The 21,137-nt window shown below is 44.3% G+C and overlaps 7 protein-coding genes across 8 annotated transcripts; 1 reads left to right on the top strand and 6 right to left on the bottom strand.

Moving 5' to 3' along the window:
• Positions 1-23: 23 nt before the first annotated feature.
• On the bottom strand, positions 24-2,389 carry LOC6595445 (mitochondrial import receptor subunit TOM70). The gene is made up of 3 exons (XM_002020830.2): positions 2,314-2,389; positions 1,133-2,137; positions 24-1,077 (listed from the first exon to the last, which is right to left on the bottom strand). The coding sequence occupies exons 2-3, from the start codon at positions 2,106-2,108 to the stop codon at positions 293-295; spliced, it is 1,761 nt and encodes a 586-aa protein (XP_002020866.1). The 5' UTR covers positions 2,109-2,137; positions 2,314-2,389; the 3' UTR covers positions 24-292.
• A 215-nt stretch (positions 2,390-2,604) lies between these two features.
• On the bottom strand, positions 2,605-4,590 carry LOC6595446 (endoplasmic reticulum lectin 1). Its single transcript, XM_002020831.2, has 4 exons — positions 4,421-4,590; positions 4,239-4,356; positions 3,355-4,184; positions 2,605-3,292 (listed from the first exon to the last, which is right to left on the bottom strand). Exons 1-4 carry the CDS (start codon positions 4,565-4,567, stop codon positions 2,798-2,800), a joined length of 1,590 nt encoding a protein of 529 aa, XP_002020867.1. The 5' UTR covers positions 4,568-4,590; the 3' UTR covers positions 2,605-2,797.
• Positions 4,591-4,842: 252 nt separating this feature from the next.
• LOC6595447 (nucleolar and coiled-body phosphoprotein 1) lies at positions 4,843-7,551 on the bottom strand. Its single transcript, XM_002020832.2, has 3 exons — positions 5,984-7,551; positions 5,235-5,925; positions 4,843-5,173 (listed from the first exon to the last, which is right to left on the bottom strand). The coding sequence occupies exons 1-3, from the start codon at positions 6,631-6,633 to the stop codon at positions 4,844-4,846; spliced, it is 1,671 nt and encodes a 556-aa protein (XP_002020868.1). The 5' UTR covers positions 6,634-7,551; the 3' UTR covers position 4,843.
• A 1,848-nt stretch (positions 7,552-9,399) lies between these two features.
• Positions 9,400-10,056, bottom strand: LOC6595448 (nuclear protein 1). Its single transcript, XM_026988341.1, has one exon. It carries the CDS (start codon positions 9,942-9,944, stop codon positions 9,738-9,740), a length of 207 nt encoding a protein of 68 aa, XP_026844142.1. The 5' UTR covers positions 9,945-10,056; the 3' UTR covers positions 9,400-9,737.
• Positions 10,057-10,564: 508 nt separating this feature from the next.
• LOC6595449 (zinc finger protein 595) lies at positions 10,565-12,719 on the bottom strand. 2 transcript variants are annotated; one of them, XM_002020834.2, is made up of 3 exons: positions 12,183-12,719; positions 11,111-12,123; positions 10,565-11,041 (listed from the first exon to the last, which is right to left on the bottom strand). In XM_002020834.2, exons 1-2 carry the CDS (start codon positions 12,693-12,695, stop codon positions 11,194-11,196), a joined length of 1,443 nt encoding a protein of 480 aa, XP_002020870.1. In that variant the 5' UTR covers positions 12,696-12,719; the 3' UTR covers positions 10,565-11,041; positions 11,111-11,193. The 2 variants fall into 2 exon arrangements, with proteins under 2 accessions (XP_002020870.1, XP_026844208.1); XM_026988407.1 differs by having other exon boundaries at positions 10,565-11,038.
• Positions 12,720-13,555: 836 nt separating this feature from the next.
• Positions 13,556-15,649, top strand: LOC6595398 (PI-PLC X domain-containing protein 1). The gene is made up of 3 exons (XM_002020835.2): positions 13,556-14,699; positions 14,761-15,034; positions 15,096-15,649. The coding sequence occupies exons 1-3, from the start codon at positions 13,754-13,756 to the stop codon at positions 15,331-15,333; spliced, it is 1,458 nt and encodes a 485-aa protein (XP_002020871.1). The 5' UTR covers positions 13,556-13,753; the 3' UTR covers positions 15,334-15,649.
• LOC6595399 (large neutral amino acids transporter small subunit 1) lies at positions 15,362-20,804 on the bottom strand. The gene is made up of 8 exons (XM_002020836.2): positions 20,585-20,804; positions 19,709-19,958; positions 17,732-17,927; positions 17,367-17,469; positions 17,035-17,302; positions 16,420-16,744; positions 16,228-16,352; positions 15,362-16,162 (listed from the first exon to the last, which is right to left on the bottom strand). The coding sequence occupies exons 2-8, from the start codon at positions 19,906-19,908 to the stop codon at positions 15,889-15,891; spliced, it is 1,491 nt and encodes a 496-aa protein (XP_002020872.1). The 5' UTR covers positions 19,909-19,958; positions 20,585-20,804; the 3' UTR covers positions 15,362-15,888.
• Positions 20,805-21,137: the final 333 nt, after the last annotated feature.

Genomic DNA, 21,137 nt, shown 5'->3' with positions numbered 1-21,137 from the left:
TATTTTAATCTTACGCTTAAGCATAGGCTATATGTTTGTTTGTTTAGTGGTTTCCTTAGGCAACAAAGATTTTACATACAAATGAATCTAAACGCTTCAACGGCGAGATATCGTCATCGTCGTTAAATTTTATGCTAGAACTAAGAAGGGCGCACAAAAAAGCATTCGTTTTTATATATATAAATAACAGGATAAACTTAACTACAAATAATTGGGTCTGCTTCCCGGTGGTGGTGGTGGTGTCCGGCATGCCAAATGCTAAATGCACATCTCTGCCGATGAATACGCTACTCTACATGCCCGTGCCGCACATTTGACTCATGGCCGAGATGGCGTTCATGTCAATGCCCAGGTTCTTGGTGACATTGATTTGAGCAATGGCCGCATTGCGCAGCGAGTAGGCATGAACGACCTCTTCAAAGCTTTTGGAATAGCGAATGGCCTGCTCAAAAAGTTCAACAGCTCGCTTCAGGTTCGCCCGCTGCACTTCGACGGTTCCCAGAGTCTCGTAAGCCTGCTCACATCTGGGATCCAGCTCAATGGCCTTGTTGAGCGTATCAACAGCCGACTCAACATCGCCACGCCACTGCAGAGTCATGACGGCCTGGTGCACAAACAGTGCCGCATTTGTGGGCGCCAATTTCATGGCCTTATCATAGTATTGCTGTGCCTGGTCGAAATTCTGCTGGTCGGCCATCACCTGGGCCAACATGCTGTAGCACTCTACACACTTGGGGAACTGATCGATTGCCTGCTCCAATTGGCGGACGACACTCTCCAGACCTTGCTGGTTGTTGGTCATGAGCGCCAGACGGTACTTTGTATAGCATTTTTGGACGTAAGCGATCGCATGGTTGGGGGCCAAGCGTACTGCCTTTTCGAACTGTTCCAGAGCAGGATTAATGCTGTCCAATAGGAGCAGGATCTGGGCACGCTGATGGTATACATCGGGACTGTCGGGCTTAAGCTTCTCTGCTGCATCGAAATCGGCCAGTGCTTCGTCGCGCTTATTCACCTGCATGTAGAGGGAAGCACGCTTCATATAGGCATAGGCGCGGATTGTGTCATCCGCATCGACTGGAAAGAGAATCCTGTTATGGATAGAGACCATATTTAAAACAGAAATTCTTACCATTGCCTATTATGGCATCAAAGTCTAGTTTGCTCTCTGTGTAGGTGCCACAAAGAAGATGGACTGTGCCGCGCAATAGCAGGGCCTCCACCTTGTACTGGGACTCGGATTCAGAGGATTCGATTTCCTCTGTGCAGGCAGGTATAATGTCTTCAAACTTCTCTTTTCGGAAAGCGCTATGGGCACGCAAGAAGCCGCGCGCCGGTGTGTCCGCCTCAGTCGATGGCGGCAGGTTTATAGTCTGCAGGGGATCTGCTACAAATGATTGCAAATATGTCCTTATAAAGGAAGTGGAGGGCACTACAGGAACCCGGTTGAGCATATGCTTTTCGGCATCCGTGCGTCCCGTCTCCTTGAGCACGCGATCCGCATATATTATGCTCTGGTTGTTCTGGAACATTTCCAATATACAGGTGGCAGTGACATCGTTCAAGCACTCCAGCATGTCTTTTGTTGCCTCGTGGGCCCGAGCACGACGGAAGTAGGCCTTTGCATAGCGATGATTGTATGCCAAGGAGCTGGTGCAGTCTTCCTTCACTTTACTCCACTTTTGTAGCTTCTCATAGGAGGCGGCGCGGTTCTGGTAAAAGATTGCCATGTCGGTACCGTTCTCGGGGGGGCACTTGTCAATGGCCTTGTCGTAGAAGGTAATTGCCTCGTCGTATTTGCCATTGCGATAGCAATTGTTGCCCTCGTTCTTGTAGCTATTGGCCTCCTTAACGGGAGACAATTTCTCCCCCAGCTCGGCAGATTTCTGCTTTAGCTCCAGTTCCTTGTCCGGCGCTGTTCCGTCAATGGATGTCGCTTGCTTGTCGATTTTCCCCTTGGACCGCTTCTTATCCTCACCCTTAGACTCGCCACCGGGCTCGCACATCCTTCTGACCACATAAGTTCCCAGGCCGATGGCCAGGGGTGTGCCGATAATGAACGCAATATGCCATTTGCTCAAATTTACTGAGTGAAAGTTATAGGCCATTCCGATGCTATAGTGTGTCTACTGTTGGGCTGCAAATAAATAATACAACAAATTGTGTAATAGTCCGTTTGCTTATCAATGAGCGCGGGTCGGGCTGAGCTCCGCTAAATGCCGGGGCGCACCGTGCACGTCTCCCTAACCCTCAACCCCATTGATTTTTTCTCACACTCATTTACGCCACTCAACGCCACGGCACAGTACTTACTCTTTCACGAACTTTACACTAAAGTCAATTTAGCAAATAAGAGTTGTTATTTGTCCTATTTTCCTTTTAGGATTGTGGATTATACGTTAAAATTGTATTTCAGGGCCTGCTGAGAAATGGAAAACAGACTTATCGGTGAGATATGCTTAACCCTCTTAAGCCCCCTTCTTTTCAAACAGGTGAACAACGTGAGTTAAGCCTCGGAAAATAACACCAATAATAATTATTTTTGTAGATCCATCCTATCCTTCTTCCTGAATTAAAAAACCCCACAAAATCTTTCACCTGGACTTCCCTCTATTACTTCAAGATTTATTACAATGGTCTACAATGGGTTAATCGTTCTTCGATTTGATACTTGCGCCGACGGTACATGTGCGCTGGCAGCTGTTGCGTGCCACTCACACTGTAACGTAAATTTGGCAAAAAAATGCCGTTTCATTTACATTTACATGTATTTAAAATTAATTCACTAGCAACAGCCCTATGAGCGTATTTTCTCTTCAGAGTCATCAGTGGTCCCATCCGTGGCAGGTGCGGGACTCTCTGGCTGGCCTTCGTCACTAGTGAAGACCTTGTAAAGGTTTTCGGGTTTGACCAGACCGTGGGAGTCTGCATAACGCAGGAGATCACAAACGATGGGCGATTCCACGACCAGGATATACTGGCATGTCTTTGGCTCCAGCAAGTACATAGACACTGCTGTTCCACTAGTGGCCACGGGGGTGCACGTCAACTTGACATCCACCTCCCGCGGCTGTTTGGTGCGATCACAATGTGTTCCCTTCACATAATGGTGCCAAATGGATGAGGAGAAGCCGGTGCGCCGGGCTCCTTTATCGGGGTTGGCGATGGCCCACTGGCGGTGTGACTCCTCTGAGAAGTAGCCAAGAAACAGCTCAATTTCACTATTTTTATCCTTGTGGAATTGTCGCACATGCTTGCCATAGCAGAACTCATACCTCCACCATCCGTTGCCCTGCAAAAAAGATAACATTGCGTAAATTGATTTCACCGAAATGCTTTGGCGAGAATTCTCACCCCAGTTAGACAGTTGGCGCCAGATATGAACTCTCTGATGGGCGTAAGCTCATCGATGGGGGTTGGTTGTGTTCCAAGAGTAGCCCCTGCTTTGGCGAGCAATAGCTGTTGGTATTCTTTTTCGGAGTCGACGCCACCTTTGTTCATCAGCTCCATTATGATTTTGTCCACATCTCCGCTATGCTTGAAGGTTACTACCTCCCCTTCCTTTGGCCACGCCTTAGAAACGGGCTTATTTTCGGTCCCCTTTGAGAGAATCAGATCGGACTCATTTTCAGCCCATTCGCTTAGCTCTGAGCGCAGCATGCTCAGTGGCTTATGGGGCTCTGTTTCCGAATTAAAACACTTGATGGTGGTCTCCTTGGTCTCCTCCGCATGGAAGGCAGGAATGACACACAATGCAGAAGTGAGTATAATGGCCTCATAGTTGCACGAGGAAGTCTCTTTGAAGGAGTAAATATCGTCCTTGCCATGGGGGTAGCACACATAACGAACCAATGTGGTGCGAGTACCTTCGATAATGTCACACATGGTTCCATCGCTAAACTCCATTTCAAAATACGGATAGCGAGTGTTGTCAATCTTGATAGTCTTGTACTTGTGCTTTCCCCCATCCTTCTGTTCCGACTCCCACGCCCTTGACAGCAGCTCCGTCTTCTCCTCGCTCCATTTGCCCAGATAGTACTCCTGAAACTTGACGGACTTGCCCTCGCGCTCTTCGTGATACTGGCGCACATGATGGCCATGGCAAATCTCGTAGGACCAATAAGCTTCGATGCGGTACGAACAGGTTTGCCCAGAGAAAGTCGGTTTCAGCAAACTGATTGGAGCTGCAGGAAACGTACATTTGGAGAAATCCGATTTGTCAAATTAATATCGCTTACACAACTCCGGCTTGTCGGATTTCTCCTCCTCCTTCGGTTTCTCCAGGGCGGGTATAAGACACTCGTATTTCTCTTTGTCGGTCGTAATGAAAGATGTCAATCCTTCGTTTCCCAAGTCCTTATATCATACAAAAAATATTAGCTATATACCTGGGTTTTATATGTATTATCCATAGACTTACTGGTGAACCACCAATTAAATCTGGCACGGCCCAGTCAATTCTGTACAAGATTGAATCGTCAAAATCTTTGGCTTCGTGGCACGCCGCAACAGACAGCAGGCCCAGCAGCAGTGCTATTTTTATTGCATTTACTTGAACGTCATTCATGTTAACAGTTTAAAGGTTGCCTACTTTGAGTATTTTCATGTCAAATGCAAGGGCAAAATATAAATAAATACGTGTTGTTTTCTTCAAAAAATGTTGAACAGCTGTTTGATAAAGCCTCAGGTCTGTGAATGTTTGATCAGAAAGAAGAAGACGTCACAAATGGTTACGTGGCACTGTGAATTAAAAAATAATCCATTGTAGCCGCCATAAGTTAAAAACGGTTATGTTAATTTTTATTTTTTTTTTTTATTTTCATAAGCAAATATAGTGGGTACCCTAACTCGTTTCCTCTGCCGTCGCTGTTTCCGTGCTCCCCCAGCCTGGTTCTTTCGTCTCCCCATGATCCAGTGGCATCTTTTCAATGGCGTCTAAAATGAATTTTACGGAATGCGCTGTGCGTGGTAGCCACTCCATGATGCGGGATGTGGTTGATACCGGTGGCGGCGCATCGGCATCGGCATCATCAACGAAATCAGCATCACCGCCAGATAGCGAGCGCACACCACCCAGGTAATCTGTATAATCGTAGTCGCTGGTCAAGGGATTTACTTTGGAATAGTAAATGGCAGCGAATGTCGAATAGATAATCAAAAGAGCTGTGCCCACCTATTGGTTAGAGGATTTAGTAAGTAGCGGGTAGGATTCAGCTGAGGAGATGTCAACTAACCTGAAAGGCAGCCCAGAATTTGTAGGAGCCCTCCGTAATGACGAAATCGTAGTAACCCTTGAGGGGATCACCCTTGATGTAACGACCCTCACCCACATCCGTGTCAGCCCTGTCCTCTTCCGCCGCTTCACGTCTCTGGCGGAGGCCGCGAACGGAGCTCACATCAGCCTTCTCCCCCTTCTGAGGCTCTGGCTGGGCTGATGAGGTTGATAATGTCGCTTCTTTCTCCTGCTTCTCCTCCTCCTCAGAGCTATCCGCAGCCGGAGTCGTACTCGTAGTGGATGTCGGCCTTTTCGTTGTGGTGCTCTTCTTGTTTTGATTCTTTTTGTCTCCTTCGATACGCGGTGGCTTCTTGGAATTAATCCTCAGTTTTTGTTGCTGCTGCTGACGCCGGCGATCCTTATCGGCCTGTTTTTCCGCCTGCTCCTTCCGGAATTTCTCGGTGCTCTTTTGATGACGCTCAGCCATGGAATTCCAGGCGCTCATTAAGGCCTGGTAGAGATCCCAGAGTTGCTTTAGACTCTTGAGAACTGTTACCAAAGTAGATTCCTCCTGAACGGGAACAATAGCGGTATGTTGTGTAGGTTGGGGTTGGGTTTGGGCCTGCTTGGCCAGCGGTGTCTCTGCCTGTGGGCGACGTTGGAAACCCATGGGATAGTCGTACACCTCATCGTAGGCAGGGTAAGGTGCTCTGTAAATGATAAAAGTTCGGGTTGGCTCTAGCTTTAAGAAATAAATTGTATTCTTACCGATTTGGAGGAGCTTGGAGCTTCCTGTTGTTTCCATCAGCCGTAGGACGTGATGCCACGGGCGATGCTTTCCAGGGCGCGTAAAAGCCATCGTAGGGACGAGGCTGAGCCGCTCTGCCCTCAGAGGAGCCATCTCCATCTCCATAGAAATTCTCCTCCGACTGCTGTGGCTCCTCCTGCTGATATGGATAATGTCCTGGCCCGTAATCATCGGCAGCATCATAATAGGGATCCTGTTCGTTGGAATCTTCTCTGCTCTGGGGTGGACCAAATGAATCTTGACGCTGTGCCACAATGGGATCCATGCTCTCTGCATTCACCACCACCGCCCGCTGCTCCTCATAGAAGTCCTTACTCTGCCTGGTTGTTTCCAAAGGCTGGTTGGGAACACTCGAATTACTGGCCTCCCTCGCTATGCGCTCCACAGTGGCAGTTTCTTCTTTCGTTTCGTTTCGAGTTGCCGTTTGAAAATGGCTCCACATGCGATTCAGTATTAACACGTCAGCATCACCAGACTGTGCCCGTTCAGCCTCGATCAAAGCCACCACCGTGAGGGTCGACACGAAGAGCAGCAGGGTGAGCAGAAGGAGCCATATGGACGAGAGACGCTGCTGTGGCTGCTTCTGTGACATATCTTCGTAAGCTGACATTGTCCGTATTCTATTGTTTTCTTCCTGAACTAAGGTTTTTATTTTTCTGGAATCCTTAATTTTGGATTTCGAGGCGCGGCACGGCCAGTCGGCTTGCGGTTAAGTCGTCAACTAAACGAAGAATCTCCAGCGATGCTCCAGAAAAGCCTTGTACCATCGATGGCCAGTGCGATGGTGTTAATACAACGGAAATGTATCCACATTTACTATCTAGAACATCTTCGCTGGGCCCCATCTTCATCTCGTTGAAAGGTGCTAATCCGTGTGCCGCGTGCATCATCGTTATTGGGCCAGTGCTCCAGTTTCCGTTTAACGGTTCATTCGCCATCGAGTGCCACACCAATTAACATGTCCCCAACATCCAGTATGTCTTTGGTCCATCTCCATTCATTTTGATGCATAATTCCCGACATTGTTGTTGACCAGAAATTCGTTTTTTTTCGCGGTGAAAGTGTGCAATACTCGTAGGATTCTATGGGACACAGAATATGGGAGTAGTAGATCTTGGCCTCTCGCCCAATGACGCGTCGTGGTGCATTGTCTGACGTGTGGCACGCGCACACGCACGATTTGTGGAGTTTACATATTGACGAACAGAGCATAACAGAGTATACATACATATATGTACATAAACATAATTACAAGACGAGCGTGTGTCTTTGATTAAGGCAAAGATACATGTCTACAATCAAGATGTCTTTGGGTACCACAAAAGTGGCTGATCCGAGTGTAAGGAATGCGGGAGGTATTGATTTCGGCTTAGAAGACCTGATACAGGCATTCTAGCTTTTAAGTGAGTAAGTATAGTATCCCCCGAAATCTAGTATTTTCTAGAAGCTGCTTCCAGACAGGCCTCTGGTATCTGGTATCTGGCATTGATTGTCTTTTATTTGAACTCTTTGGGGGATCTGAAACCCATCGAATACAATGAGATTTATTTTATTGATAAAAGGTTTCATAATATAACAAATTATTATTTAGAAATCTTTCTATACTTGAAAATGTTGTGTGTGTGAAGTAATCAACAAAGCTTTTACTGTAGTGTTTGCCATTTCAATTCTAATGTTTTCTTCTAGATTGTGCTGAATTTCTAATGCGTCATTTTTTTACCGCAGAAAACGCAACGCGACAAACTAGTTTCATTACCCCCAAAATTGTTTATATATAATTCTCGAGATAATATCCAGATGGCTCTCCTCAAAAAAAAGCTCTATCACTTTTTGTATTTATTGTTTGTTTGAAAACTACAACGTGGTGATGGCAGCGTGATCTTGGTTTCTCTTTCTCACGAGCGCCTAGGTTACGGTATTGGACATGACCCGAAGTGCATCCGTTAGAAGATGGGACAAATACACTTATGGTCTTTTTCAACAAATAAATAAAGTAAGCTAAGTACAAACATTTATAAAAAAAACACTATACATACATATGTACATATGTATGACCATATATTTACATATACATATATTGTCATGTCGTGGTCACGCAAGCATCTCTAATTCAAACTAAAACTTACTGTCAGAGAAAAAGCGATTTCTGGAAAAAATGCGTGAATAATACGGTGTTGTTTGAAACAAAGCGATGCATCGTGAAATTCAAGTAGCTGAAGTATATTGCTTGGTAGTATCTCATGATGATTAATATTAATATTCAGCACATCATATGTACATATATGTACATACGTATGTAGAGAAACCACCTGATATGCCGCCTGTTTTATTGTTTACCAAATACCGAATATAAACAGAAACAACGCAATAAAAAGCCGGCAAATTGTGCAAAGAGAGCGAGAGAATTCCATTAGAGTGGACCTGTCTCGAAAAGTGGCTTTGGGATACACAGGTTTATGAACAAAAAATACAACAAATCTATATGCTTTATTTATAAGCATTTTAGTAAATAAACACATTATAAAGTATCATACATTCATATTTTGTTGCTTTCTTACTACCGTATGTAAGCTTCAGGCGGAAGAATTACATACATACGCGTGTAAGCATGAACTTTAATGGATGGTCAGGGGAATATTTCCGTTTTGAAGGCAATTTCTAAATACATACATACGTATGCACAGATGTATTACGTATGTGTGATACTGCAAGTGGTTGCGTTGATAAGTGAAAACAAAGAGATCACTTGGTGTAACAATTGCATTGGCGGTCGTCGCTGATACTTGAAGATCGACGAGACGGCTGAGCTGAGTGCAAATGAGTTCAACTAAAAGGCTATAAATATGCACTCAGATCATACGCATTCGCTCACGACTACACGGAGGGGGCCGTGGTGGGACGCAACCACACACCGCACCATACACAAACATATTCGTCGACAAGGTGCATTCATATAAGGTGAGCATTGTAGTTGGTGGGTCGCCTGTAACTTTTTAGCTCATGTTGTTTTTGTGTGTCTATATGTAATATGCGATGCGAGAGTGGGAAACCAAATACAAGGTGATGCCTCCACATTTGGTTAATACACCTTCTGCATATGTACATGTATGTATTCATACATGTGTGTATTAGCATGAATACAAACACCACCTGGGAGAGCGTTGATTCCAAATTCTGGAAAGTTCTCGGCAAACAAACACACAATACAAATGCAACACCTGGGCGAATCGATGTTGTGTGGGTTTCTGGAAACTTCTTTAGCAAAAATGCAATAAATTCAGTATTGTGTTTCTCTTTATTGTAAATGTAATATCTAAATCAAACTTCATAATGTGAAACTCACTATAGCTTATTAACTAGAAATTGTAAGTCTGAATTAAGTTTAGCAAATAGTTTAAGCTAAGAATAATCTTTTTTTGTTTGTGAAGTTATAAGCAAATAAAATTATTATAATTTTCACAAAATTTTTCCGCTGCTTCGCATGCTTCACGGAAATGCAATGCTTTTATTTCCAGTGGCTGTTGCGTTCCACTCTCTTTTCTTTCACCAAACGCAACTGCGACACAGCCCGCTGCGCTGCTTTGATTTTCAATTTCTTCTTGTTGCCTTTTCTTCTCGTTTGCCTTTTAGTAACTTAAATTCGATTATTTCTTCGTTTTCTACTCTCTTCAACTCCTTTCCTTTCTTTGATTCCGCGTTAGCGGCAGCCCTGCATCAGTTTTTGCAGGCCTTCTTAATGTTGTTGGTGTTGGTGTTCATCAGTTTGGTTAGGATTTTTCTGGAGTGACCGGAGGGGTCGAAGTGGTTGGTGTGCACACTGGCCTCCTTCTTGGAGCGCTGCTTGCCGCCGTGGCCAGAGAAAATGTGCTTATCATAGTCGAAGTTGTAGTGCTCGTACTCATCAAAATGCGACTCGGACATGGTTGTTTGCTTTTTCTTTAAATTTGACTAAAACAATTGCAGTATATTGCGCTTTTTTGTTGTTTTTCTTTGCTGTGGCCTTTTGGCTGCAACTCTGGACGAATTTTTCACTGTGAAACTTTCCCCTCGATACAGATATTGAACTTTTTAGTGCTTTGGCGGACCTTTATATACACCAAGAAGCTTTTCGAGCTGACAGAGAGCGATATGTCAAAGGCTCCAAGAAACTTTTAAACGGTCAGAGAGTTTTGTCAAATGTTCTCACGTGAAGTTGCCAGACTGTCTGCGAAAAATGAGTTTTGTGGTCTCAAAAAAGCCATATAATACATTTAATGGAATAGTTTCGATTGAAAAGAAAGTCTACATAAAAGATGTCTTAAGATATTTATTATATTTGGTGATAAAATGCACATTTCAGCTTTTTCAAATCTGAAAAATATTCTTCAACAGTATGGCAGCACTATCACAGGTAAACACTCTCTCTCACTCTCTCAGCCAAAGAGAGTAACGAGCAAAGCTTTTCACAATTTTTGCTGCGCAATTAAATTGTTGTTGCTTTATTTACAAAGTGCGCGGTAAACAAAAAAACACACAACGCCAAACATATTTTTTTTGCCTTGTCCATTTATTTAAATTATTTCAGAATATTCTCATAATATACACGTTTTCAAACAGCTGGAGGGGCAGGTAGGGCCGAGCAAGCGGTTGTTATATAAACTTTTCGCTTGCCACCCACCTTGGTCCGCCCTCATGTGACCCCGAGGGTGCATTCAAATTGCATCATCGTCGGAAACGTTCCGTTACATTTCAAATACTATTTTTGACTTTGATCGGGAAACGTGATCGTATGCACATATCTACATATAGAAGTGGGCTTGTCAGAACCCGATCCGCTGACCCAGTTCTCTCTCACTCCAATCCATTTTTGTTTATTTTGATATAAAGCTTTTAATTGGTTTTGCTCTAATTGTTTTTTATGAACAACACTGGTTACGTACGGATCCCTCCTTCGGTCTGATAAGATAGTGCTGTCAACTATTGCTCTGGTTATGGTTCATTAGTCACTTGAGGTAGCAGATGCCGTGGAGTTCCACCTGCTTTGAGAGAAACAACGCAATAGAACGGAATCGTTATCGCATTCCTCGATAAGAAAGCATTCCCCTTACATTGTATTGAGTCTACATTGTAGAGTGTATAACCTTTCACAGAATATCATCAATCAGTTTGACTTTTCAATTTAGGCGCTATCCTATTTGAAACTTTCTTTGGGGAGCAGCGTTTTCAGGCGCTTCTGGCTTGATGAAGTGTTTTCTTCCGTCTGCTTGCGGGAACCTTTGGGTTCTCTTTGCTTCTTTTTGCCCGGCGGCAGAGTGTCTTCGATCATGGGGAGGTCGAAATCATCTGGCATTTTGTTCTCAAATGAACTATCCACTGATTCGGACAGTTCCAGCTGCACCGCCTTCTCGGTGTGCACACGCTGCACATGCTCTTTCATCTTGTCGGATCGATGACTACTAAAGCCACACAGCTGGCATTTGTAGCGATTCAGCCCGTTTTCCGTGTGCTTGAGAGCATGTCGCTTGAGGTTCTTGCTCTGGCTAAACTTGCATCCGCATATTTCGCAAATAAAGTCCCGTCCCTGCTTATGCGTCTCTATGTGCAGCTTCAAGTTCTCCTTGCGATTGGCCCGATGCTTACAGCCCGACACGGTGCAGGCGAAGAATTCGCCCGTGTGGAGCAATTTGTGCGACTTGAGTGCCTTCATATGGGTGGTGCTATAGCCGCACACATCGCAGAGCATTTGCTTCTCCGGATTGTGGACTAAAATGTGATTACTCAGGCCCTGTTTCCACTTGAAGCCCTTCCCACAGTGCGGACAGATGTGCGGCGTTTCCGTAGAGTGCTTGGGCTGGTGTACCAGGAGAGCAGCTCTGGTGGTAAAGTGAATCCCGCATTCTAGGCAAAAGAAGGGCTTGCGCAGATCTCCAGAGTGGCGGCGAAGATGCTTGTCATGCTCTCGCCAGTCCAGGAAGCCGACCTCGCACAGGGAACAGGTTAGATGCGAGGGCTCACAGCTGCTCATGTGCTCAATCATCTTCTGCACTTGGTAGCATTTGAAGTCACAGCCAATACAATAGTTAACCTTGCTGCTGGATTTTACTGCCCGGGGATTCTTCAGCTACAAAACCAGAGAAATTTAATGAATAAAAGATAATAACAACAAGCTCCACAGCATACCTTGAAGAAGCTCTGTTGATTCTCAAATAGATCTTCGGGTTTCTTTGTGGTTTCCAGGTTTACCTCAGCCTCTCCGGAGGTCGTCGCCTCGCATGTGTCTCTAACCTCGTCCACGGGCTGCATCTGGTACAAGTTTAAGAGCTCCGTCACGGCCAATATCTTAGCCAGCTCCCGGAAATGCTCCTCATGCTCCTTGGAAACGGACACAATGTCCTCGTAAAAAAAGTCCACAATTGTGTGCAGGCATTGAGTGCAGGCGAAATTGCGAATGGTTATCTTCAGCGGATTGTGTATGGAGAACTGCTGCTGCTTTTGGTTGGTGCCAATGAGCTTACTCTGAGCGGCCAGGACACAAAAGTGCACGCTGAGGCTCAACGCCTCGTCCGAATCCAATTCCAGCAGCAAATCACAGAACTGGCCCGTGCGTCGCTGATTGTTGAGGTAATTGGATACTTTCGAGTGGAGCGGCTGGTGTAGGGTGGGCAGAGATTGGACAGCTGGTGCCAGTAGCATTTTATAAAACAAAAATTTAGATGTTTTCGCAATAAAAATTGTTTGTTTTGTTTGTATCGCAACAGCTGAGCAGCGCAATGTGACCAGGGGCTGGGAAGATCAAAAATACCATGTAATACGTAGTAACGCATTATTTAGGTGTCCGTTAAATTAAACTGGTTTATCTTTCGGTTTCATAAATGGAAATGAACCATTACAAATTAAAAATTCCAGTTTTTACACCTTAAAAGATGCATTTAAAATTAGCATTTTAAATAAAACACACAAACAGAAAGTTTTTCATCAAAAGAACCCGGTTAAATAAGCTCTTGGACATCTCGAGGCATGGGTTTCAGTTGAAAAGCCAAACTGGTCTTTGAAAGACCTCTCCACGGATCCCGCTTATGTGCGGTGTTTATTTAAAATACGTTTATTAGAGGGCAACGTTTCTATTGTTTTGGTTTCCATTTTTGTAAACAAATCTTACACTGCCAATTAAAAACGAGCACGAATAAATAAGGTGATACATTCTTGAGAATTTCTCGCAGCCATTGTCGGGAGTTTTATCAGATTGTAGTCAATTGTTGTTCCATTTACGCAAACAATAAAAAACAGTCTCGTTGCGATTTCAACTCGAATTGCATGCAGATTCTATATTGATTGTCGGATTAGACTAATTGGATGTGATCATATCGTATAGAAAGTCTAACCTTTAATTACTGGAAATCCCAACATAAACATACTCGTAGAGGAAGTCTATTTACGCTTCTCACTAAGCTATCGTATCGCGTTGGATTCCAATTGTTTGTATACCGGACGGACGACTTGCTTGCACATGTACTTATAGGGGCACCCAACACCCAAGCAAGCAAGAAGAGGCTGATGATGATGATGGGGCTGGCTGATTCCGATCATAACGCTTAAGTCTGGTGTTGCGAGCAGTTGATCTCTCGTATCGCGTCACGATTCAGATTCCCACTGCCGTCGCCCGCTGATTAACGCGGAACGCAATCAGAGCAAATCAGCATTAATTCAATCAAAGATTAAGACTGACAGGGATCGTCAGCTGTGCACAGAAGATGTTCCTTCAAACGATTATATTCATCCTGGCCCTGACAGGGCCTGCCACTGCCGGTCTGCCAGAGGTGCAGACAATCAAAGCGGCCCGGACCGATGACGATGGTCATAGACTGAAGCTCTGGCTGACAATCAATGCGCGCAAGCGTTTTCTGGAGATCTCCTGGAAGAATGCCCCCGCCAGAATGGGAGACAATGTCCTCCTGACAGTCCAGGATCCGCACAGCTTCGAGCTGCGTACACTGCCAACGGGAACGCCTTTGGCTTCCTTTGCCTCTGACGAAGGCAGTGGATCCGGCGATGGGGCTGCCGACTATGTTCCTGTCCAGGGATTCACAAGGAAGCCGCTTACTTCGCTGGCTAAGTCGACCAAGCCGCCGTCGTCGCGCCAGTACTGGGTGGCCAACGAGGGTACTGCCGAAATTGTGGCCGCCATTCAGCCAAGCCTCTCCACCCAGTGGTTCACCACGGGAGTGCCCTTCGACTATGCGCTGTCGCGTAATGTGACCGCCCAGACCTTCTGCTATGGCTACTGGGCCAGTTACATCAATGCGGAGGGACGCATTCTAGCCAAGACCTGTGTGAGGGCCTACCCCCGCTGGATGAACGAGCTGCGTTCGGTGGTGGGTGAGCTGCGGCTGCGGGATCTCTTCATACCGGGCACCCATGATTCCGGCTCGTATCGCCCCAATTTCGATCCACTGATACGCGAGAGTCTAGTGACCAAATATGCCCTCACCCAGGACGATGACATAATGGGACAGCTAATGCATGGAGTTCGATATCTGGATATACGCGTCGGCTACTATCGAGCATCCCAGGAGAAGTTCTTCATCTATCATGGCATCACCAAGCAGCGTCCGCTGCAGGAAGTCATCAATCAGGTCAAGGATTTTGTCCATGAAACCAATGAGATTGTCATTTTCGGACTCAAGGAGTTTCCAGTGGGTAATGTGGCATCATCTTTCCCCCTCTTAATTTTTGCTTAGAGTCCCGTATTGTTTTTTAGGCTTCGGCAAGAGCTTGGGCGTCCATCGGCTGCTGGTCAGCTATCTGCGCGAACAGTTCCAGGATCTGATTGCACATCCCTCACTGACGTGGCGCGCCTCCCTGCGCGACATTTGGTCCAGGCAACAGAATGTGATCCTGGCCTACGACAAGCATGCCATTGTGGAGGAGTTTCCCCAGCTGCTGTTTGGAGCCGTGGAACAGCGTTGGGGCAACGTACAGACCTGGCCGCGTCTCGAGACCTATTTGCGCAACATCAATGACTTTGATGTGTCGTAAGTGTAAGAGAAAATTGATAATTACCAATTACTTATGGATTGTTCTTCTCTTGAGCAGACGCTTCTCGAGTCGCCTGGTGGCAGATATGGCCGAGTTGACGCCGGAAACCTGGGATGTCATACTCGATAAGCACGGCGGACTCCGTAAAATGGCCGACTCTATCAATTGGCGTATATCGCAGCTGTATCGGGATGAGCTGGGCGAAAATTCCAACATTGTGGCGGTTGACTTCATACGAGGCACCACCATTGTAGAGACAGCCATTGATTGGAATCGTCGCAAGATTGCACATTAGATGGAGTTCATTAAGGAGACATTTAGCATTTAAAATAGCAACATTTATCAGCAAAAACGTTTACAAATTTGTGGCCAGAAAGTGCCCGTTGTTTTGTTCCCTAAACATGTCACAATACGAGTATGCATGCAGTTTGCTCCCATAAAAAGCAGTACTTCCTGACGTATATTCAAATAAGGAATGTGGCATCAGGAAGAAATTATAAAATGCGTTCTACTGAGGAAGGCCTTCGGGGCTATACTCGTATAACATATACGGAGAAAAAATATGTTAACTGTGGAGCTTGCTAAAATAAATATACGTATTATGGGGAAACTAAATGTATGTGTGTATAAACTAAACAATTATAAACGATACCGATTTCGATGTGAGGAATGCCAGTTTCTAAGCACAAATATCATACACATGGGGGTTGGCCGATCACAAAGAGAATGCAGGCTAAAGGCAAACAGCTCGGATAGCTACTCTGAATATCATTTGTCTTTTTAAACTAAAAGCATCATTAGGTTTTAGCCGATACATGAGTTTTTTTTTCTTGTTGGGGGAAAATTGGTCCTAGTTTATGGCCTCATTCGATTCTATGATGGTCGTGTTGAACATGCCGCGACAGAGCTCCACCACAGCACTGGACAGGCGGCCATAGCACTTGGGCTTCTGCTTCCAGGCTATAAATACATAATAAAACGGAATGCCGGCGAGAGTGATGGCAATGCCAATGAGCAGATTCCCGGGCTCCTCGAAATTGGGCAGTAGCACCAATGTCACACAGCAGACCATAAAGGTGATGGGCAAGACCAGATGTACTTTAATTGGTCGTGGCAAATCCGGCCTGAAAGATACACAAATATTCAGCATTTATAAGGGCTGTATGATACATATGTAAGGAATACAAACTTCTTGTGCCGCAGCCACAACATGCCTGCTATGCTGGCGACGACAGATAGCCAGAGCACAGAGCTGAAATAGTTGATCAACTGGTAGACATTATCCGTCAAGAGCATAAGCAGCGACATCAGGCACTAAACAGAAGGCGAAATAATGCTTAAGTTTTAATAATTACATTAACAAATATTCAACACAGCCTACGGTGAAAATTAACGACGGTATTGGTGTCTGTTGCTTCACATGGAAGAGCTGGAAAAACTTTGGTAAATGTCCCTCCTGGGCACCAGTTGCAAAGAGTCGTGCCGATGTGAACAGCACGCCATTGACGCCGCCAAAGGTGCTGAGTGCCACAAAGATTGGTACCATAAAGGCCAGGGGTCCAAAGACCTTGTTGCCAAAAGTCACCGCTACGGCCAAAGAACTGAGCATTTCCGGCTTGTTAACCACAACAAAATAGGCCAAATTCACGAGAACATAGATGGCCGTGACCAGGGGCATGGCTATCCAAATGGCCCGTGGAAGATTTCTGAAAATACACGGACAGGAATGTCAGAAACGTGCTTTTAGCGAAGGGAGAAGCAAGCAACCCCAGCACTTAAATTGATTGGGAGTGTTTCAAGCGTAAATTGAATTCATTAGGGAGCCAGCCAGCAGCATCCTACCCTACCCCAGTTACAACCCCATATCTATTCATGACATCAAGGACACTCAACAAGTTACCACTTGTTGCGGGCTTGCGCATGACGCAAAAGGCATCCCCCAGCCATCGCCGCATCCATTTGTCTTGCTGACAGGCCCGGTCCCTACCCTACTCACTTGTATGGATCCTGCAGCTCCTCTGTTACAAAGTTCAAGTAATTCCATCCGCCGAAGGCAAATAAGCCAGAGTAGAAGGCATAGCCAATATTCCGAGCACTATAAGTGCCCTCCCAAGGATTACTAAAATTCTCCAGCTTGCCGATGGCCATGTAGTAGATACCAGCAATTATTATCATGATGAGAGCCAGCAGCTTGCCCACTGTAAAGACATCCTGGACTTTCATTGAGACCTTGACGGACAAACAATTAATGGCAGTGAGCAAAGCTGTAAAGGGGGAGAATATGTATCTTTAATGTAATTTTTTATGTCATTGGAGGACTTTACTCACTCAGGCACACCGCTGCCAGAAGCTTGACCGAGTTCTGAGGTGGATCGCAGTCCTCAAAGAAGGGTTTGGCGGCATAATGGGCAAAAGTAAGAGCTACAATGGTCTGTAAAGGAAAATCAATAATGTAAGAAGAACATTAACCCAAAAATACATGTTTAATCCAGCTTTCCACTTTTGTTTCGTTGGAGAAAGTTATTCACTTAATTGAATTCAATTCTGGTCGAAGGTTGCCGCCACTTAATAAATTTATATATTTGTTGTGCATCAACAACCAATTCAAATGGCAATCCATCAATTAAGAGAAATAGTAAACATTCTATAATTCAATTGATTGGCCCCCCGCCCACCAGGCAGCCCTTACTGACCTGCGTCGTTGGCCGGATGATCAGCAAAGCTATCCAGAGGCGTAGGAATCCAACCAAAGGACCAAAGCAAACCAGCAAATATGCATAGTCTCCACCAGATCTCATAATGCTTGTACCCAACTCCGCATAACAGAGGGCTCCAATTGTGGACAAAATTCCACAAGCCGACCAAATCAACAGGGAAGTTCCAACGGATCTGAGAACGCAATAAATAAATGTATAAAATGTGAAAATAGACCATCAGAAGGAGAGATAAAAGTACTATAAGTAGTTCCTTCATCTAGAATATACCACGGAAATGGAAATGTATGTAAAGATATTCTCTCTCAACTAAAGAATGAAGAAAGAATCGAATGCAGTTTGAAAATCATCAAACTATTACTAATGAAATCGATCTATCATTGAATTTTTTGTTTCTCATTCAATAACACCCTTTGAATAACTTAATTCCTTCCAACCCTTGGAATTGTCTACAAGCTACTATTACGAAAATTTTCGTAATAATTGTATCCTTCTTAGCCATGTCGAAGAAACAAAACATATCTGGTCACCTCAACCAAGAGGATGTTAATAAAGTCAATTCGATTGGTAGCTTCTTCCCAGCGGTTCCCAAACTGGATAATTTGCGTCGTAGTGAGGAGAACTTTCGCCAGAATCAGTACAAGGCCGAGTTGTGTGATGTGTTGAATACCTATGGCACTGGTATGGCACTTACGATGCAGATGGATCGCACCATAGCTAACCGTGTGGGTCATCCCTCCCATATGTCGCCCAGCTACTTAATGGACGACATACTGACTGGCCGCATTCACACTTTCGGTTTCGAGGACTACTTGAATCTGCCCCATCACAACGAACAGATACGCAACCCCCATTTCGAGATGGAGAACTCCCACAAATAAATCCACATCAAACACCTTTTGTCTATGACATTCCTCCTACACACACATGCCGTTCATATCTAACAGAGTTTATGTTCATTCAGCAATTTAAATGTTCCCCTTAAATTTGAGCCAGCATTTGTTTTTCTGCACTAACTGGCAATGTTCTTTATGATTTTATCTACTAGAACAGGGGGTCTTTTCAGGAGCTTTTGAGACGGAAGAGGTTAGAGTTATAAAATGTTAAGATATCCTAGTTTTTAAAGAACCTCGGATAGTAGGAGTCTTGGCCTCTAATATTACTTTTTGTTGTTGAATGCCTTCTTTAGTTAAAATCTGTCTAAATCTGTTAGATTTTCGTGCCAAACCTTAAACATAAAATTAGATTGTTTAATTTAAGAGTACGACCAGCCATAGATGATATAACTTGAAAGATAAGCGTGTACCAATAGATTAAGTTGGGTTAACTGGCAGTACATGGAGCTTTTTGATTACTTTCGAAGTGGATTTTTATTGACTAGACAAAAGCATTCGATTTTCCCAAAAAGACGACTGGTATGTATCTCTGCGGTGACTAAAACAACTGGATTAAACAGTCTTATCTTGAATAACGCCTAATAAAAACACTTTATTATCGCGACAGATAGAGCTGATAAAATGGCATACAACTACTATTTAGTCAGTAATAAGAAATTCAAAGATAATATTATTACACTTGGCTTTTATTATTTTAGTTTTCATGATTCCAACGAACTTCTTTATAGTTTCGTCAAGCACCTTATGCATACATGATATCCATAGTTTTTGGCATAGGAGCGATTCGTTGTTGGCAATCTTGTAATTGGAGAGAAATCGACTTGAAAGCTGACGCAATATTTTGAAAGAATTTCTTCACAAACGAAGGGAGGGCGGGCTTTAACAATCAACTCAAGGGAAAATCGGGTACTAATAAATTCCACTTAATTGGTGCCAAAAAGAATTTATTATAGCATTAATTGACCTTTTTGTGAATAAATTAAATTAAGGATGATACTTATGCATAAAGAGATGCATATGTAAATATGCAGATGGGATGATGCCCTGGCAGCTTACTCACTCTGTATATAGAAAGACTCCAGTGGGTGCGATGAATATGCCAGATCCTATAATGGTGCCCACAATGATGGCCACTCCATTGAGCAGAGTTAGCTTCCGTTTCAGTACGATCTTTCCATCCGATTCGGGGGTTTCCTTGGGTGCACCTTCGGAGGAGTCCACCAAGCTGGTGGTCACACCATTCGCATATCGTTCAGTCATTATGTGTACGGATATAGTTTGTCTTTAATGCGCAATAGTTGGCATTGCCACTGGAAAGGAAAGGAATGCACAAGAGGAAGTGTGTGTTTAAAAGATGCAAATCTATTTAGGGGAATCTATTATTATCAAGGGGAGACACCTCACGTGCTGGGCGAAAGCGAAACCTAGCCAATTGTAAACAATCTATTGCACAGAGATACTACAACCTGTTGGTCGTTGCTCCCCCCGTCAATCGCAGACACATTGAACCTCAAGTAGATCTCTGCTGCGTTGGCACCCAAACTAATCTCTCTATAAGTACAGCGATGTTTCCACATCACTCCATTATCACTCGACAGACACACAATTATGATTTAAAGTTGAAAGTGTCGCAAGGCGAGCGTCGGCACTATGGTACGTCAGAGGAGTTCTTTTCGAGGTGGCGCCGCCTCGTACCTCGTGCTAATTTTCACGGTTTCGTCATACCCATTCCAGTGCAATACAAACAAATCGTTCCCTCCGCCATAAACACAGTCGCGTGGCAGTGAAAATTATTGCAATATTTCTGCGCACTTGTACACCTTTTTCTTCTATTTTTGTGTGTCAACGTGTGGAATGCAGTTTAGTTGATTATTTGGTTTTATCTCTCGCGTCGCGGGGTTTAGTGTCGGCTCTACCATAAATTGCAATTTTATACCTCACGAAATGCAAACACTGCGTGGTGCGGACACACAAATCGGCTCCAAGTGCGGGTTGAGACTGTGCGTTGGCATCGAGACCGGCATTTTCATATTAATGTTGACGCATTTCCACCCCAGCGTAAATTATAGTACATATATAGAGAGCCCAGAGAATGAATGTGAGCGTCATTTGAGAGAACGTGGGTAGCAAGTTTTGGGGGCCAAAAACAGAGAGTGCTCAAAACCGGAATATGTATGCCACATGTTTACACTTTTTTCAATCAGCTGGGGTCAGTCTGATATTTTTATTAAGATAAAATACATTCAGAAAATGCAATATATTCACCAAAATCTTTAGTTATTTTATTGGTTTAAGTATTTGTTATAATCAAAAATATTTGTTTGCGAAATGAAAATTGAATTCCCGCTTAAGTGGCATTCTCTGTGCAACGTAGACACAGCTGATTCAAGTTAAACGACTAAATTACGAGTTCAATAAATTTAAAAACTATCTGTATATATCAAATCGAAATGGCTAAGAAATTGGATGTGTTTTCTGTTATTAGTTAA

This window comes from Drosophila persimilis, unplaced genomic scaffold, assembly GCF_003286085.1.
Source record: "Drosophila persimilis strain 14011-0111.01,24,50 unplaced genomic scaffold, DperRS2 tig00000191-arrow-pilon, whole genome shotgun sequence".
Taxonomy (NCBI): domain Eukaryota; kingdom Metazoa; phylum Arthropoda; class Insecta; order Diptera; family Drosophilidae; genus Drosophila; species Drosophila persimilis.
This window is presented reverse-complemented; position numbering and strand designations above follow the sequence as displayed.